Below are 19,989 nucleotides of genomic sequence, written 5' to 3'. Positions count from 1 at the left end.
ACAGAATTTATAGTTTGACTTCTAAAAGAAAAAAGGAAGGAAGGAAGGAAGGAAGGAAGGAAGGAAGGAAGGAAGGAAGGAAGGAGGAAGGAAGGAGCAAGCAGTTTGTTATGTGAAATGTACCTGGAGTTTCATCCGAAGATTCTTGTGTGACCTTCAAAATAGATGATTGTGTACTAGATGAATTCAGATAGTTAACCAAGTGAGAACCAACAACTGGATGAGTTAGTTATCAGTATGTTCTTCACATTCTGGAGAAGATTGTCCTCATCCGCACATATTTTTAATCCATTGTAAAAGTATAGTATTTGTTCCTCTGCCTGCTTAGATTTCACAATAATTAGTCATAGATCAAGATGATTCTTGATTGTTAGAAACATTATTCATAACTTGATGGATTAAAGCAGGCGAGAAGGCAGCTCAGGACTGATCAAAATACAGTAAGAACATAATCCAATTCAAGGCCAGAGGACTGTCAAATTCTAGATGCCTGAAGCATCTGGTATAAATGATTTCGGAACCACAGAGTATAATCTTCAACCTTCCCCCCCCCCCAAAAAAAAACCACCCCTCTAGAAGTCTGGAGAAGTGCAAAAAATTCCAAAGTTCAATGGACAAAAGAAGAGAGGCTACAGATCAATATATTTAATGACTGCAATGGGCAATAGATTGTCAAGCAAAATGTCAGCAAGCATTTAGAAAAGAACGCTGCCATTACACATGCCTAGCATAGGTTTTGTCAAGAACACATCTTACCAGAATGACCTCACAGAAGGTTCTTCTTTAGTGATTACCTTTTCCTCTCATGTAGTGGAAATGGTTAAAGAAAGTGTTCAGAAATTTCTTGGTCTCTACCCATATGCCCTGACCTAAAAATAACAATTAGCCTTTAGCATATTTTAGATCTAATTTTAGCCTTTAATTTAATCGTAGGTTCCATTTGGCACAAACACATTCTTCAATCATAGCATAACAGTCAAGGATTTTATTGTGTGTGTGTGTATATGCGTGTGCATATACATGTGTGCATACATGGGAAGGGGTGAGGAAAAATGGTTTAAGTCGCCCACAAGCTGCTGTTAATGTCGCAAACATGTTAAAATGAGGGCCAAAGAAAAACAGTGGCTTTCATAAGTTGGAAAAAAGATAACTATTACAAGGAATACAGATATTCGGTATTTAGAATTGTAGTGTATTTAGGAGTTATTATAAAGTATTATTGCAAAATGATTCTTGTGTAACTCATGCTCAATTGAGAAATCTTGTGTGTTTGTGTATGTGTATGTATGTGTGTGTGTGTGTGTATGTATATATGTATATGTATATGTGTATGTATGTATGTATGTATGTGTGTGTGTGTGTGTGTGTATGTATGTATGTATGTATATATATATATATATATATATATATATATATATATATATATATATATATATATATATATATATATATATATATATATATATATATATATATATATATATATATATATATATATGTTATATTTATGCTGATAAATAAATAAAGGGAGACTAGTATAGATCTATTTCAAGCTATTTAGCTCTCATCAGCTAGCCATACCCAAGTTTTTTGGGAATCGAACCTGTGCTCTATTGCCTCCCAGGCAGGGAGTTAACCATTTGAGCTACAGAGAACGACTCCTTATCAGCCAGCCAGGGTGGGAGGTATATACTTAGAGTCACAACCCCTGGTATGCCCAAGTATGGGAGGAAGGTCACACTTCCACTCTCTGTCATTAGGCTCGTCACAAGAGTCCATCCAGACAGAAACCCAATATTTTTTTACTGTTGCCTTTTTTGTTACATTTGTTATATTTATGCTGATAAATAAATAAAGGGAGACTAGTATAGATCTATTTCAAGCTATTTAGCTCTCATCAGCTAGCCATACCCAAGTTTTTTGGGAATCGAACCTGTGCTCTATTGCCTCCCAGGCAGGGAGTTAACCATTTGAGCTACAGAGAACGACTCCTTATCAGCCAGCCAGGGTGGGAGGTATATACTTAGAGTCACAACCCCTGGTATGCCCAAGTATGGGAGGAAGGTCACACTTCCACTCTCTGTCCTTCGGCTCGTCACAAGAGACCATCCAGACAGAAACCCAATATTTTTTTACTGTTGCCTTTTTGTTACATTTGTTATATATATATATATATATATATATATATATATTTAAAGTCACAACCCCTGGTATGCCCAAATATGGGAGGAAGGTCACACTTCCACTCTCTGTCCTTCGGCTCGTCACAAGAGACCATCCAGACAGAAACCCAATATTTTTTTACTGTTGCCTTTTTGTTACATTTGTTATATTTATGCTGATAAATAAATAAAGGGAGACTAGTATAGATCTATTTCAAGCTATTTAGCTCTCATCAGCTAGCCATACCCTTGCTGGGAATCGAACCTGTGCTCTATTGCCTCTTAGGCAGATGTGTTAACCATTGAGCTACAGAGCTCGACTCCTTATCAGCCAGGCCAGGGTGAAAGGTATTTATTTAAAGTCACAACCCCTGGTATGCCCAAATATGGGAGGAAGATCAAATTTATATATAAATTTTAAAAAACAACAACCTAGGATTAAGGTGATGGATACATAGGTTCGATATCTAAATTAGGCAAATAGTTCTGCAATGAGATTTGTTTATAATTCATTACATTACTATCATGTGTGTCTTAAACTTTATGCTTCTTCTCATATTGTTATACCTCATGATGTTACTCTAAAGCAGTGTTTCTCAACCATGGCAATTTTAAAATGTGTTTATTTTATCTCCCAGAATTCTAAAGCCAGCATGGGCATTCTGAGTATTGAAGCCAGATATCTTAAAGTTAGTAAAGCTGAAAAACACTGCTCTAGAATTTCATACATCCAGCAATACTTTATGCCACTTCAATACTTTTAAATGTTTAAACAATAGTAGTGAGATTACCCACCCCTTGTTTTCCTCCCCAAAAGCTAGGTGCGTCTTATAGTCCAGAGCATCTTATAGTCTGAAAAATATGGTGGTTTTCATTTGCTGTCATTGAGTCACAATATTTTGTTTCAAATCAAGATGTTTATGAAGGGATTCTTTAAATCAGCTATCAACTTTATCAACTTTAGGATCCTCCATGCTGGGGAATTGCCAAGGTTAAGAAATACTTCTCTAACTTAAAACCAGTGCAGTTGTACTTGAAGCATCATCAGTACTATATACAGTATTAAGATGGCTGTGACTATTTCTAGGGTTGTGCAACTGCTCTTTAATGAGTTGCCAATAGATGTTTTCATTTGTGTTCTGGTGTTAGCATCACATCATATTTTGGACTAATTCAGAAACACCATTCATCTCCTGTTTGTGCTTATGAAAAGACTCAATTCTTTTGATTTCAAGAAGTCCTCAGTTCATTATACAAGAACTTGTAGTACCCTTACATTCCAGAATAAGCCAACATTTGAAACCATAGCATTAGCAATCATGGGAATCAATTACAGTGGAAATATCTCCCTAGGCCAAAGCAGCAGGAAATGTGAAATGGTGGCTAATGGTGATGGTGAGAGCTGGGTCTTCACACAATGTGACTGAAGTATGCAATATTTCACATAATTGACCCTGATCATTTGTGCCTTGAGTTAAAACTTTGTGTTGATTTGTTTGATGATCCGTTTGTTTATTTTCTTGGCTGTTCACTGTATTTTCAGGAATTTTATCCAAAACAGCAACAAACCACACTAATTTTTTTTGATTTGTTAGGGATATGTGACTACAGAAGAACTTAAAGTAGGGGTTACAAAGCTATATAGTATAAGGATTTATTTCTTTTGATATTTTGATAGGGTCCCTTTCGAATGACTCCTGATTTTGCTGCTGCTACTCCTCAAGTTGGATATATTCCTCTAAGCCAGAAACCTGAAGCAGTGGTACATGCTATGAAGGTATGTATATATTTGTGAGTGCAATAAGTCGTATTTTCCATTCTGGCACAAAGAATAGTTACTTCAAAAGCCACTGATATCCTTTGCTAGCTTTTGCCATGTAATGTCCTCTAGAGTGTTGGAACCTGAAGGACATCAGAGTGGAAGAAACTACTGAAATATAGAGTGGGGAAATCTTAACAGTATTCCATCTCTTAAAAGTTTTGCCCCCAAATGTGCTGTCATTCATATTATAAATAATGGCAATACTATGCAATAGGATATGACAGCAAAAGAAGCAAAAGTGCTATTTCAGAGCTTTGTATTTCTAATAAATGAAATATGAGGAAAGACTTTTGAGATGGTAATAAAACATGGCAGACTTTCTCAGATTGGATAACCAGCAACTATTAATCAAACCATCTCAATTTGCTTGGTTCATTTATTCTCCAAGAGCAGTCAGTTGTTGGTTCCCAGTGTGCCATTTCTGACCGAGCTTTGATTGTCCACATAATTGAGTGTATGGCAGACATATAGTGACCAAATGAGTTAGCAGCACAGTCTGCACCCACTTGGATCAATAATTAATTATTTCCTTTTCGTTTAAGATCTAGTTTTATTTGTCACTAAATCCCTCTTGTTTTTCCTTGTATCCTTCCCCATCAAAAAAAGGAAAGCAACAGATTGAATTAGTTTAAGCCATGCAAACAATGATCGTAATGTCAGTTAAGCTAGTGAGTTATACGGTTTCTAAAGTAGGTTAAGCTAAGTAAGCAAATGACCCAGTTTTGTAATTGAGGATTTAAAAATAAGCAGGAAAAAGGAATTACAGTACAGGTCTAATTCTAAGCAATCAATGTGCAGTTATATCATGGAAAAATGGCATGCAATTTTGGAAAGTATATTTTACACACATTGTTACGTGGATTTGAATCAAAATTGATTGCAATGTTATCCTCATTTTGAAACCCAAGGAAAGTCATACAGGGTTTTGCAACCGGAATGTATTCATTTGTTATAGAATTTATATCTTGCCCTAATCCAATAGATTCTGGGGTACTCACATAGAATTATAAAAACAAAGTATCCTATGATCAATTCAATGACAAAACTAAAAAATGTTTTTTTTAAAAAAGCTCTTGAAAACTCCAAATATTCACCAGAGGAGCACAATCTTCCATCAAATCTGTGAACAGGGAACTATCCAAATGTCAGATGATAACTAGTAGATGCTACCAACCAAAATTCCTGGCTCCAATTTCCTGCCCTTTTAATATCCCAAAGAAAAGGACACCTGCAGTGTCCTTTCCTTGCCTGATTACACAAGATGATGTAGTGCTATTGTGGAAGGTACTTGTCAAGGCAAGAAGGTCTAGTTTGCCTCTGTAGATAACATTTTAGGTGTTTGACTTTTTCAAAAGCAACGGGATGTTTTCCATTGTCTTGTAGGAGGTCTCTGCTTTCTACTTCCCATATATGTACAGTATTCATCTTTAAGACATATTTCAAGGCCAAATCACCTGGAGGGAAGAGGTGTGATTCTGTGAATTGATGCTTTCTAGAGAAATGTTTCTGATCATTGATAAGTAAATATAAGCAATATGTTTTCAATGACAAGTTAGAATCACAAAATGGGCACTTTCTCAGAAGTGGACCTTATACAAAGAGAGGGGGGGAGGGAGGGAGGAGAGAGAGAGAGATAGAAAGACTAATGTGGTAGAAAGGACTGAATTTTACTTCATGTAAACTTAAAAAAGAACTTTTACAAAATGATGTATTGTTGGTACATGGCATGAGAAAGATTATCAAGAATGTATAAAGATACTTCACATTTATGTTGGAAATGTGGAAGACACAAAGGGTGATTTTATCACACATGTTGGGTTTGTAAAAAAAGCTAAAAAAAAATTAAGTCCAAAAGCATATAATGATATAAAGGATTGTAACAATTAACATTCAGCTGCAACAAGATTTTTTTTTCATTGTGAGTTGAACAATATGCAGAAATATGCACAAAGATGGAAAGATTTGGAAATCCCTACAAGAGGGGAATGGTTGGTAAAAAATGACAGAATTTATAGAAATGGTTCCTTGTAATCCTACATATATTTGACTGGAAACCATTTATGATTTTTTTTACTGAAAATAGAAAAAATGAACTGGTGATTTATGAATTGGATGATTAGAAAGGGTAAATATGACAAAGAAGGGAATGATGATGCAACCCTAAAAAGGGAAAATAAATGTATTTGTAACTGCTATAAAGATCAGGAGACTCTTCTTTTTTTTTCCTTTTTCTCTTCTTTACACACATTTTTCTTTACTCTTTTCTCTTTTTCTCAATTTGGATAATTTTTACTATTTTGTAAAATTCTTCAATAGCTTTTTTTTAAAAAAAATCTAGTGGTTGGGTTTATAATAGAGTAATAGGATTGGTATAACAAAAATTGCAGAAACATATTTATTCCCTTAATGTATCACCCAGCTTGTTTCTGCTGGCAAGAACAAGCGCTTGGCTGGTTCTCTTTCATCAGCTCAGTACCCTTCTCATGCAATCCCATTTGCATCTATTCCTATGGGAACTTAAGGAATAATCAGACTTCAGGGGAAATGGATGAATATTATCTCTCTCCTTTGTGGAAGTAGTTAGTATCTCAGCCAGTCAGAGAGTATGAGGTTATCATCAAACTAGTCAAAGTTTCCATTCAGAAGTGATTAAAATCCTGAGAAAATGATTTGAGTGTGAAAACATAGAAAACTCCTTTTTTTTTCTACCTAGCTTAGCACTAGGTTTGTCTTTTACAAACTTCTTTCCAGATGTCTTGAAACTAGCTGAAAATTGTAGATATTTTGATCCCAATACAAATGAGTTGCCAGGTTAAAGAAGACTATGCTGTACTGACTGATGGAAGCTCTCCTGGGTTCACAAATGTCTCCTGGGAAAAGATTGTAGCAAATGTATGGGCTTTACTACCAAGCCTTAGATTTTCCATGAGGAAGCCCCATTCTTGGTATTTTCCAAATATTTATACAATGATAAAGAACTTTATTCATTGAAATAATTTTCAACAGGAGCAATATAGGAACTGAGTTAAATCATGGTCTACTTAATTCATTATCAGCACATCTTGAAATCTTGTGTGTTTTATTGTTTTTTCCCCCAGCGCTGGGATGTACATAATGTCTTAGCTATATCAGTAGAACCCAATAAAATGTGTTTGATGTGTACATGTTTATCTAACGTTAAATATCAATTATGTTCTTTCCTGGATCTCCTACCTGCTGATCACTAATTTAAGTTTAGAGTTACATGGCATGTGGATGAAAAACTTTGATCATATTTTATTGGTGCATTCTAATCTTTTCAGTTTTTATCCCTTCTCTTTCTTTCTCTCTCTTTATCTCTCTCTGTGTGTTGTGAGGTTTTGTTCTGTTTTGGCTGTAATGAATCACGATGTGACATATTTTATAATTTCATCTCCATTGTGCTTGTCTATAGGTCCTTGAAGTCCATGAGAATTTGGACAGGCAGATACAAGAAAACTATGAAGAAGACCTGAGTGAAAAGGAGAAAGCAATTGTTCGTGAAATGTGCAATGTAATGAATCCATTTTCACAGTCTTTCATGTGTTAGCTGTTCACTTCTAGTTGTGGTGTTGATGTTGTTCAATATCTTGTAGGATCTGTTCTGTCTGTGCAGACTTATTTAATTGTTGTCTTCACAATCTGAAGAAAAAAACAAGTTTCAAAACAAGTGACAATGCAGTCCTAGATATATCTAATCAAGGAAATCCTATTAAATTCAGTGGTATTAATTTTCAAGTAAGGTTGTATACCAGTATTCTTCAAATATGTGTCTTCTAGTTGTGTTGGGCAAAAACTGCTAAACTTCCTGGTCAACACACTTACAAGGAACCCAATTTCATTGGACTGAAGTCTGAATTGTTTTTATCTGTTAAAAGGGATACTAAATGATCATTTCTAAGACCTTTGTCACGATTGCCCAACTCATACACAGTGACTCTGGGCATCTTACAACATCAAAATATCACCATGTAAAAGCCCATAAACCCTCACCTGGCCCAATGGTGATGACCACACAGTCACCCCAGCCATTTGATTGGGTCCGTATCTACCATGGAATCCCTAGGCCCACTGTGAAAACCACATTTTTAGAGGCTTCCAGAAAAAGTAACAAGGTAGTGGCCAATCTTATCTATGAGGGAATGGTATTCCAAAAGGAGGGAGCCATCACAAAGAAGCCCCTTTTCTGATCTTATAAGATGAGACCCTCAGCATACCTTGCCTTGCTGCTCTGGTGGGCTGGGTAACTGGGGAGAAACAGTCCTTCAATGACTGGGCCCCAAGCCATTAGGGCTTTAAAAGTGATAACCCAGTATTGTCAATTGCACTTGGAAGAAGATAAATAACCAATGCAAAAGAGATGATACATGTTCAAATCTTGATTTGTATAGAACTATACTGCATTTTGAATAACTGAAGCTTCCAGATAATTTTCAAGAGCAGCCCCATGTAGAGTGCATTACAGTAGTCCAAACAGGAGGTTGTTAGGACATGACTGTGAGGAGAGCCAGGAATGGGTTAACTGTCATACAAGTTGAAATTGTGCATGGCTCTCCAGGGTATGACTGCCACCTGTTCCTCAAGCACGAGTCCAGAATAATCCCCAGATTACACACTGGGTCTATCTAGGACAATGCAACCCTATCCATGACCAACAATAGTCATTCCCCAAGAACCAAGGAGCTTCAAACCCAAAGGCCACTCCATCTCGCCAGGGTTCAGTTTTAGTCTGTTGCTCCCCATCCACAACTCAAGAGTTTTTGGGCACTGCAAAAGGGCAGTTGCAGCACCCCTTAACAACAATGTACAACTGCGTATCATTAGTATACTGATGATATCTTACTCCAATGATGACTGTTGATCTCACCCAGCAGTTTCATGTAGATGGTAAATGGGAGCTGAGAGAGCATCTATCCCTGTGGAAAACTAAGGGCTGAGATTCGAATCTCATCCTCTTAATCAAAACTGACTGAAAACAGCCTCAGAGTAAGGAAACATAAACAAATAACCAGAAAAAGGTAAAGGTAAAAGATGAAAGAGAGTACAGTAGAAAGAGAGTAAAGACCAGTAGCATAAGAAAAGACAGGAGAATTTAAAGACATGGAGAAAAAAACATCAATGTTATTTTGACCTGCTTGTGTATGACTCTGTCCAAACCATCTGTCTCCATCTCCCCAAAAACATATTAAGATACTAAACAAAAACTATGAAATAGAACCATGACACTAATCACACAAACTACCAATAAATGGGTACTGTAACAAATGATTTCTGAGAGTGTAGAGTGCCATGTTCTCTACTTCTTGTTACTTTAAGAAATGGCTTACACTCAAGCAGATTGGCTGACAGTTTCAAAATGAGACATGCACTTTTACCATGAATCATCCAGTGTTTTGCCTGTGCTGTTTTGTTATTTTTCCTGTGCCTCTGCTTTGTTTTCTAGCATCCAGATAGGTAGCATCAATAGACATTGTGATGCTGATCTGAATGTGGCTATGGATGAATGCTCCGCTTGCCTTTTGTAATTATCATATTTTGGAGAGGCAAATTTTTTAAAAAAGTTTTTGCGCTCTGCAGACCTCCCAAAAACGTCCAGTTTTTCACGAAAACTGGCCAGTTTCCCCCTCAAAAAAGTGCATGAATAGCCTTTAGGAGGCTTGTAGCATGCTCCTGGGGGGAGGGTCAAAAATGAGCAAAAAATGACCCATTTTTCACGAAAACGGGCCCATTTTTTGTCAAAAAAGGACATGCATAGCCTTTATGAAGCTTATAGAGTGCTCCTGGTGGCTGGGGGGGGGGCGCAAATTAAGCAAAAAACGGCCCATTTCTTGCTCATTACTGCCCTCCCCAGCCACCAGGAACACTGTGTAAGCCTCCTTAAGGCTATGGACGGCCATTTTGGTGAAGGGGGTGGGGTTTCTGGAGGCAAAAATGCTGTATTCAGTGTATAAGATGCACCCAGATTTTCAGCCTCTTTTTTTGAGGGAAAAAGGTGTGTCTTCTACTCTGAAAAATACAGTAGTGTTTAGGAGAGCCTACATCACACATCTCACTGTGTAAAACGGGATGAAGAGAAGAGACAATAGTCCCATTCCTTGTCTCTTTGGACTTTCCCCACATTCCTGCAATGTACCTTCCTCCATCCTTTGGGAAATTGCTGCACCTCCGAATCTAGGCTGGCAAAGTAGCTGTCTTGTAGGATGATGGAGGTAGAGATTCGTGCCAAACCCAGGAAGCCAGGCACATTTTGGTTGCCAGGAAAGGCTGTTGTCTTTTACAGCCAAACAGCCGCAGATGCAGGAGACTTGTGGCCTCTCCTCCGTGCAACATGGAAAGTTAGAACAGAGATGGTTTTCTTCTCCTTTGCAATGATAAGTATCCCATTCCTAGTTTTAAACTGCCTCAACAGCAGACTGGCCTTAAGATGAAGACTCCCTTGTAAAGAGATGCCATCTGCAAATGGTAAATAGCTCATTTTGGAACCAGAGGAAGAAGGGTGTGTGTGTAAACTGCAGTGTGTGTGTGTTTCTGCGCTCTACTGGTAGTCTTCAACTTACAATCATTTGTTTAGCGACCATTCAAAGTTACAATAGTGCTGAAAAAAGCAACTTATAACTGGTCTTCACACTTACAACTATGGCAGCCACCTTAAGGTCTTATGATCATGGTTTGGGCACTTAGAAACTGTGTTGCATTATGATGGTTTACTGTTCAGTGGTCACCTGATTGCCATTTACAACCTTCCCTGCTGGCTTCTGACAACCAAAGCCAATGGAGAAGCCGGCAGAGAAAGTAGCAAGTTGCCAGTTGCATGTCTTGTTTAATGACCACAGCAACCCCCCCCCCCCCAAACTGTAAAATCAGGTGCAGTAATGACTGTGCCGCTTAACAATAAATTTTCTGGTCCCTATTGTGATTGTATACCAAGCAATACTTGTATAGGCTAAAGGTTTGCACTGTAATCCAAAGTAATCCTTAATTCTCCATAATCAAACATATCAAATTGCTTGTGGAATTTAAAAGTGGTCCTTTTTCTATTAAGAAAAGAGCAAAGGGGTGTGTTTTAAAAGACAAACACACCTTTTTAAAGTGATGGGTACAATTTCAGGCCTAGCTGCAATATATATAGGTGAAGTGAATTGTAGCAATCTGCTCAGTACTGTGGCTCTTGATTGCACATAAATCTCATGGTGTCCAACCCTGAGGAAGTCTGGGTAAGATTTATTGTAATTTATTTAGATTGTACCCATTCCCGTCAACTACTATATCGTGGGTGTGCTTTTCAGAAAATTCAAATGGCGTAAGCACACAATGATGGCCATCACCCATAGAAACCATTATTCTTGAGACCCATCCTGTCCTACTGCAATTAAAGAAAACAAGACATTGTTGATAGGGAAATGACTAACACTTGTAGGATGTGAGCATTATAACTTTGTAGAATGTCAGTGTCATGGCACAGAACCAAGAACAAAAACAATACACACAAAACTATGCTTTTCTTTACACTTGATGTGTAAAAAAATGCTGCTTATTCCTTGCTTGACAGAGCAAAATATATTCAAAGACAGTCCCCAAAAAGTTTTCTGTCCTCCATTAAACCAAAGCAATTTTCAAAATCAGTGCACAATATTAGCTCTTGCAAATACTGTATTTAATCCCCTTAAGGATATGAAGAACTGCGGAATACTTTACTTACACAACCACCAAAATGATCGTTTCAAATGGATGGAATGTGCCACACCTTAACAAGTTTCCTTTGCTCAACTTTTTAAAAAGAAGTATATTATTTGAAAGTTGCAATGACAAACTATTTGGCAGGAATGCGGCTGACATTTCCTTGTTTATTGTTTTCTTTTGAAATGGGTTTACTGAGCACAGGAACATTGTCTAGCCAGATGTATCTGGAACTTGGGGATGTTTAAAATTCCCATATGTGAGCTTTGAACCACATGATTCCCAACCAGGGTCAACTGCTGGTTTATAAGAATACTTGTACAAACACCCAAATAAGATAATCCAAATGCTGGATTTAAGAAAGGAGCACAAAAATATTACTGTATTTTTCGGAGTATAAGACGCACCAGAGTATAAGATGCACCAAGATTTTGAAGAGATAAATTAAGAAAATTTTTTTTTGCACTCTGCAGACCTTCCAAACTTTCTGCATACCTCATTTTTTGTGGCATGCAGAGAGTTTGAGATGCCTGCAAAGTGTTCCTGGGGGCAAAAATGAGCAAAAACCACCCCATTTTTTGCAAAAACGGGCCCGTTCTTTGCCAAAAAAAGAGCATGCATAGCCTTTAGGAGGCTTGTAGAGTACTTCTGGGGGCTGGGTGGAGCCAAAAACAAGCAAAAAACAGGGCATGCATATGCTTTTGGGGGCTTGGAAAGTGCTCCTGGGGACAGGGTGGGGAGAAGCAAGCAAAAAGTGGCCTGTTTTTCACTTGTTTTTGCCTTTCCAAGCCCCCAGGAGCACTTTGCAGGCCTCCTAAATGCTGTATTCAGTGTATAAATGCACCCAGATTTTCACCCTCTTTTTTGGGGGGGGAAAGGTGCGTCTTATACTCTGAAAAATATGGCATGCATGCATACCATGGAAATGCTTTCCTAACTCCTAGCTTCTGTGAGGACCTCCAAAGCTTTTGATGATTCTGTACTTGCCCTGTTTCAGGTTGAACTCGTACTTGGAGGTGGATTGTGAACTATTTTACTTTCAAGCTTGCAAATGTTTACTGGCTTCGGCAGGCAGAGCATTGGAATGTGCAATTGCTTGCACTCACTGGTAATGCTAAATAGGGAAGTCTTATCTGTGGCAGTTCGCGGCAGAGCATGGTAAACGTAGTCAAAGAGCAGTCCCAAAGTTTATGCATCATAGAAAGGTACCATTAGTCAGCCAGCCTGGTTGGGAGTTTCAGATAGCAGTGGGATCCAGAGACATGAAAGCATGGTACTGAGAGTGGAGTACTTCCTAATGGAACAGGCAGTTTCTGGTTGTTGCAGTGGCATACACTGTTGCACATGAGGATCAGTTAAGGACTTTACCACTTTTGTTTTTCAAGGAATCAACAAAAGTTAAGGGAGGGGGGTGTAACTTCTTGAGGAATCAGGATTTGCAGCACATTGTTGGGCTGGATGGTTGCTCAGAATGTCAGATTTATCCTGCACCTATTCTGGATGATTATTGGAGGAGTCAGTCTCAGTGCTCCCCAGTTCCCAAGAACGGCATTTGTGCTCTTGAGTCTTCCAACTTGAAGGAGACTCTGACAATAGTACTCTGCATAATAAAAACAGGAGTTGGAAGCTGCCCCCTGGTCAGAACAATTAATAGTAATGCAGCCTCCCAAATGATCATGTTTTTTCCTGGCCAGGATCAAAACTTTCTCCTGGGGAGGAATTGCTACACAGGTTTTTCAAACCACTACCACAAAGCCCTGGAATCAACCCTAAAGTTGCTCTTGTGTCTTTTAATCGTTCAGGGATTTTATAAGGCAAGAGAATTAAATATCAGAGATCCATGTAATGTTTTGCCACCAATTTTTGTTATTAATAATTGATGTGGAACATTATTTGCAATTTTGCTAGAAGCTTTTCCTAACAGTAAATTCAACTTAGATTAATTTTCTGATGTAGTACCAGATCAAATTGTCTAATTTAGTTCCTGGTTTACTGAGACATATCTAATGTTAGGACACTTTACCAAAATGAGCACTCAAAACTAAAGAGTTAGATCAGGGATTCAGGGACAAATCTGAAACTAATGATAAATATTCCTATGGGAAAATGCTGTTGCTAAACTAAAGGGAAGGACTATACAAAAATCAAGATTGTTAAAGTAAAATAAATGAATATGAAGTTGTTTTATTTGACCAAGTTTAAAATAAATATATTATCTCTAATTCCCTTTGGTGAATTTTGCTGACTAGGATTGAAAAACAAGGCTTTAAAGATTTATTTATAGATAAGGGCTGAGATATGGGAAAATAATTTCTTGTTTTTTAACCGAGGAGGTTAAATTACACTGAAAATTGTTTATAATTGTTATCAAGAGAGGTCATTTCTTTGTATATTTCTTTTTCTCTCTCTCTTTACTATATTCTTTTTTCTTTTTGCGCTATTTTTACTTTTTATTTTTTTAGTATTAGTTCTTTTTCAATAGTAACGTTCAGTAAAATTACTATTTAAAAACACCCTGAAGGCTAAAATTATGTTAGGACCTGGATGCCTCCTAGTGTAACAACAAGGTATTACCAGACCTCAATAGCTGCAGGTTTTCCGGCAGCTCTGTTTTTGGAAAACTTGATTCCTGTTTACACATTGTACTTTTGTCTTTTTTCTTGTTCTTAGGTTGTCTGGCGAAAACTAGGTGATGCAGCAAGCTCCAAACCATCAATCAGGCAACATCTTTCAGGAAACCAGTTCAAGGGTCCTTTATAAGCACCTCAAGCTGCAAGACTGGAAGTGAAAAGGATCTGAGGCAAAGGAACTTCCTTGCTTCTGGCTGCCAGCATTATCCCTTCCTCCCATTTCCTTTTAACTGTGTCCATAGTGTAAATAAGGCAGCTAAAGGCCTAGCTTGTGGGCTGTCCTGATCCAGAACAATGATACATGGGTTAATGACTACCCTCTCGTGGCCAATCTCTGTCATTTGTATTGTAATGAAATCCCCACTTTCCCGTATGGTCATATATACATTCTTGACTCTCGATGATTTCTAGGTAGAATATTAAACATAAAAAAAGAAGAACTCTGAGCAGTTCCACTGCCTTATTTTAGCCTACCCATGGAATTGCATGGCAGTAGTGGCTGCCCAAAGCAGTCTTCCCCAATTTGGCAGCAACTCCCACCAATCCCGGCATGATGACTAGAAATTATTGGAGTTGCAGCTGTTGGACACTTGTCTGAAAAAGGCTTCTCTGTTGTATGATTTTAGAAAATACCAAGGAATTCATGAGGACCTAACTTAGTCATTGTCCAAGTCGGGTTGAGAGACGTTTTGTCAGAGATTGTAGGGTTAGATTTTATTTTTAAAGGGACGAATCTGAGGTGCAAGCAACTTTTATTGGGCTATGCTTTGAATATTCTAGCAACCCATTCTGGATCGTCAAGAATCTGACAAACCATAATCTGTAATTGTGAGGCTGCCTTTAACTTGGTGGCTCACTAGTTTTGAGTGATTCAGTTTGGGTGAAACTGTAGCAGTAGCAGCAGATCTCAGACCTGAGCTATTTGCTCAGCATCTTTTGTCCTGCACCTTAAACGTTCTCACTGCTTCTTTGCTGCTTACCTCTCCTTGGAGGAAGAGTAGCAAGAAATGAGCATCTCTGCATACTTCATCCTTCCTGCGGGAAAGGTTGCAAGTAGGCTTCACAGAAGTAAGTAAATGAGCAGTTAAGAAGAAAAAGGGAGGTGAGTTCATGGGAAGTGTTTGATTTAAGAGCTGGCCAAAATCTATACCTGGCATTGACCATTTTTTTCTACCCAATTACTAGAAGCACATGAGCCTTGTCAATACCAATTACAGATTTTGGCCTGTTCTTAGATAAGATACTCCCTGAGAAGGCAGTAGGCAGTTGTATGACTGAACCAGTGCTCTGCAAATCTTCACATTGTTGCTACAGATGCATAAGTCCTTCATTCCTTTGCATTAACCTCCAGTATATATATATATAGATATACAGATATATATAAGGGAGAGGATCGTTCCACTGTTGTGATTTTTGCTTATTTTGACCTTAACTCCACATTAGAAAAATATAATATGCGAAACAGTTCCTGCAATGTCCCTTTTGGCCTTGTCTTTTTAATATACTAAATTTAAAAAAAATCATGGCCCCTTAGGTAAAATAATATTGACATGGTATCTTAGAAGTAAGTGGGGGAATACAGACCTGGTTACAGTATTTGGAGAAGATATAGAAGAAGAATCATTTAAATTACATCAGGAAATGGTTGTCATGAGAATTCATGTTGTTGTTGCTGCTGATCAACCAAACCAATCTTCGTTTGAACTGTAATCATTTCCCCCCCTCCCCAATCTCATTTCATCTGATAATTGTAAATTTCCTAAAACCGTATAGTGCAACACTTAACTGGCCACTGGATCCAAGCTGTGTAATATCATTTGACAAAGAGAAAACTGTAAATTAAATGCTGCTTGTGTAGAAATGTGGAATTTCAATATGCTACAACTTCACCTTTGGCAATCTGGTTTCATAGACCTTTGATTATTGTTCATTTACTTGGATGTATATTTTGTTGAATTCTCTTTATTTTCAATCTTTTTTTTAAATTAAGAACTCACCTAGATAGTCCACTATTCAAGTTTCAGTATCTCTCTCAAGTACCTCTTTCAGAAAGACTATATTTCTTTTCTTCTTGATCTCTTTCTGCCTGTGTCATCTCTTCAAGGTAGGTAAGACTAGGAAACCAGAATTTTGAATGCTAATACTAATTGTATTAAAAGGTTATAGCAACCAAGTCTTGCAAGGCTGAAAGATTTTCCTCTTCCCTCCTTTATCTTTGTGAGAACTAGAAAGGCTCCTGTCTGAGGTGATTACTCCAATTACAGATTATGCCCTTAATTCAGATTTATTTTATCTGATCAAGTTTATTCCTTCTCATTACAGCCTGCCTTTTTGGTTTTGCAAGTCCATTCTATACCTAGTTATTGAGCCACTTGGAGAGGTTTTTTTTTTGTCATCTCAACCACCTGGTACTCTTAAGGAGCAAATTGTGAATTTCCTTTTTCTCTTTTTGTCTCATTATGGGCAAAGGTATCAGTGAAAACCTCCCTGTTCCTTAAGTAATTTAAAATACAAACTTAGAATTTGAACAAATCAAGTTTTCAAGGATCTATAATTAATGTGAATATTATCAGAGAATTTGGGTGGGCTATTAAAAGAAGTTTTCAGATCATCAGAAGTGGTCCAAACAACCAATAGTTTGGTTTGCAGCATACAAATTGTATTTGTCGTCTAAAATGCAATGGAATAATTAAAGTAACTAAATGCTTGGAAACAAGGGTGGTCCAATGCCACAAAAGTGCAGTGAGTTGTGGTCCCATGCATGTGCCTACTAAATGCATGGTTCCTTGCTAACCTCATTACTGCAGCACTGATAAACAAAGTTAATGTATACAATTTATCTGCTCTAGGTTCTATTTCCCACCAAGGCCTTTCAATAGGTTACTGCAGTTAATTCATTTTAAGAAATTCACACGTTAGACATCAACCCTCACATATTCTTCCCTGTGTATAACTAATTGAAGTTAGGACATGAATATTTCGATTTAGCTGAATTAAAAGCAGTGGAATTTCTAACATTTGAAAATAGACATTATTCCCTATAGTGGCCATTCAAGTGTTCTCATTACTGCAGATGGAGCACGTCCCTCCCCCTGCAGAAATAAGTCTGTCAGAATTCAAGTTGAGTGTATGCATCATGTGCAAAGAAAAATCTCATAATTTATTGGAACACTTTGCTGACAACTTGGCATTTTGTTAAGTGATAAGCTTTTTTCATGCATTTCATGAAAAAAGCTTATCACTTAACAAAAGTTATAAGTGCTGTTATTAGTTGGCTATCAGTTTCTCTTTTATTCTATATTCTTGACAGTTAATTCCAGTATTTTAAGTTTTATATTGGTTTGATTGGTTGATCTGTTGAATCAGGTTAATGATGGCTGCGGCCGGCCTCTAAAACAACAAAGTATTTTTAAGTCGAGAGGAAAATTCATGTTCTGAAACAAGTTATATTTGCTTATTGAATAAATTAGCTTCACACATCAAGCAATAAATCATGATTTATATATCTCAATAACTGGGTTCATAATTCATATTATGTTATGCCAAAATCATGATCTGGTCCGAATACATATGTGATTGGTGCCTGCCTGTGAGTCTGTCTTGAGAACTTCCAAATATGCTGCTTTTGAGTTCCATAGAGCAATGATGTAAGATGAAAAGGATAGTAGACATTCTCTTAGGTGTTGGATTTTTTTATTCTGTTGCCGTTGTACATTTGAACAGCTTCCAATATGATGATGAGGTGCAGGTACAATCCACATGAGGAAATAATAATAAATAATACTCAATAGATTGGCAAAAATGCCAAATCCAGTCTAAACATCTGGTTGGCTATATGACTAATTATGATAATAATGATGAGTGGCTTCATGTACTTGAGTATGTAACAGGCATAACAGCTCAATCTGTTATTTTAGTGGAATTATGCCAATCAACTGGGAAACCTAAAAGCTGAAGAAAAAAATCTGAATTTTGATTTATTTCAAAAGCACGTTCAGATGCTTTGAACACATCAGGGAAATCAAAACCAAGGTGAGGTATAGATGACCCAACATGCCAAAATAAAATGAAAAGTACTCGGTATTTAGTAATATACTAAAGTGAATATTACATGTTTGTGGAACCAAACCATACAAATAACATGAATAAATTGCAAAGTCCTCCAGATTTGTAACTCCACTATGGTATTAAGTGAAATTTTTTAGATGAAAATGCAGTACTTCCAAATATATGCAAATTACAAACTATAGACTCTACAGATGCAGTGCTATGTGTACTTTTTAATTGCTATTTTCTTTTTAGCTTGAAATAAGCTAAAATTGTTTTCCTTGGACAATGGTTTACTTTACAGTATAACTTCGTAATCTACTGCACTGTCCATATGAATTATATAAGAGTTCCCATCATCCCCAGGGCAAACAATTGTCTTAGAGAGGGCTGTTTAATAGTGCATGACTGATATGCTAAACATGAGTAATTTCAAAAGGAAAAATGCACTCTGAATATTAATGTAGAAGGAAATGTAAGTTGAAATACAATGCTGGAGTATCAATATTCATTTTCCCACCCCCATTTAATAATGTTCATTACCTACCTGCTTCATAAAGTTTTTTATACTCCTACAATGTAGAAGCATTCAGTCTATACCAACTTCAAAACAAAATTCCTGTTTGGTTCTTTCCCTTCGGACTGCTCTATTTTTAAGCAACTGGTTGCTTTTCTTGGGGAAAAAATATGGCAATTGGATAAAATCCAGGTGCACTTTGCCCTTTTTGGTAAAAGAACATAACTTGTTTAAAAGGCAAATGTTTACCCAAAAGATAGCAATTAAAAATAAACAATGTTTTAAAGTGACCTTTTACCTTTTTAGAAACTGGAATAGAGAAAAAAGTACTGATTTTGTTTTTCAAACAAAGCGCATGACTGTAAAGTGATAAAATTGTATATTTTTCATAATGTGGGGAAAGAGTCTATTTGTGCTGCTTTTGGAAATAAGTATGAAATTATGATTTCTGTTAAACCTGTGATCTTACAACCCTGCCATATTTTCTACATATGATTGGAAAAAGTAAATTAGCACCTGTGCTCATGTATAGTATATAAGCAATGTCTTTAGATTTTAGCACACATTTATACCTTTTACTGAAGCACTGCTTTTGTGGCAGGGAGAGTGAAAATTTAAAGACTTTTTAAGTGTGTAAAACCTTCATTTGAAATATTTTAGTAAAAAATAAGGGTTTGTGGTAGTGTATGCATTCCATTGAAGATAATAAAATACATTCTTTGTAAGGGAGCTGTAACATGACTGTATTTTTGAGAAGTTGAAAAATATTAAAATACTTAGAAATTAACATAAAATTACAATTTTAGTTAAATCTGTGATTCTTCATTCATTACACTGCATATTTTAACATCAAGCTAAAAATTATAGAGAAATGTGAGCCATCCTTTTGAGTTCTGTTGGATCAATATTTCTCCTTTTCAATCATATAATATGTAATGCTAAATAGGTTTACTCATCTCTCTACATATAGTGATGAATACTGTCAGGTAAATATGCATGTAAAAACAGCATAAGGGCAAAAGCCGATGGAAAAGGATTAGAAATTGGATGTAGACATTGTTTGGAGAAAACATGTATTAGCAAATTGGTTGGGCACTTCATTTAGATGGGGACATG

At 36.8% G+C, this 19,989-nt stretch overlaps 1 protein-coding gene across 2 annotated transcripts in view; it reads left to right on the top strand.

Annotated features, from left to right (window-relative positions):
• The window catches only part of CCDC85C (coiled-coil domain containing 85C), a 167,759-nt gene extending 148,092 nt beyond the window's left edge, over positions 1–19,667 (top strand). The window contains exons 6-8 of one of the 2 annotated variants that reach the window (XM_014058934.2): positions 3,841–3,939; positions 7,418–7,516; positions 14,350–19,667. In XM_014058934.2, the coding sequence (XP_013914409.2) occupies positions 3,841–3,939; positions 7,418–7,516; positions 14,350–14,439 (288 nt within the window). In that variant the 3' untranslated portion in view covers positions 14,440–19,667. The remainder of the gene's footprint in view (positions 1–3,840; positions 3,940–7,417; positions 7,517–14,349) is intronic. The other variant, XM_087726236.1, reaches the window with a different exon arrangement.
• Positions 19,668–19,989: the final 322 nt, after the last annotated feature.

Source organism: Thamnophis sirtalis, unplaced genomic scaffold (genome assembly GCF_051295495.1).
Source record: "Thamnophis sirtalis isolate CommonGarterSnake01/CBP01778 unplaced genomic scaffold, rThaSir2_p1.2 scaffold_1, whole genome shotgun sequence".
Taxonomy (NCBI): domain Eukaryota; kingdom Metazoa; phylum Chordata; class Lepidosauria; order Squamata; family Natricidae; genus Thamnophis; species Thamnophis sirtalis.
This window is presented reverse-complemented; position numbering and strand designations above follow the sequence as displayed.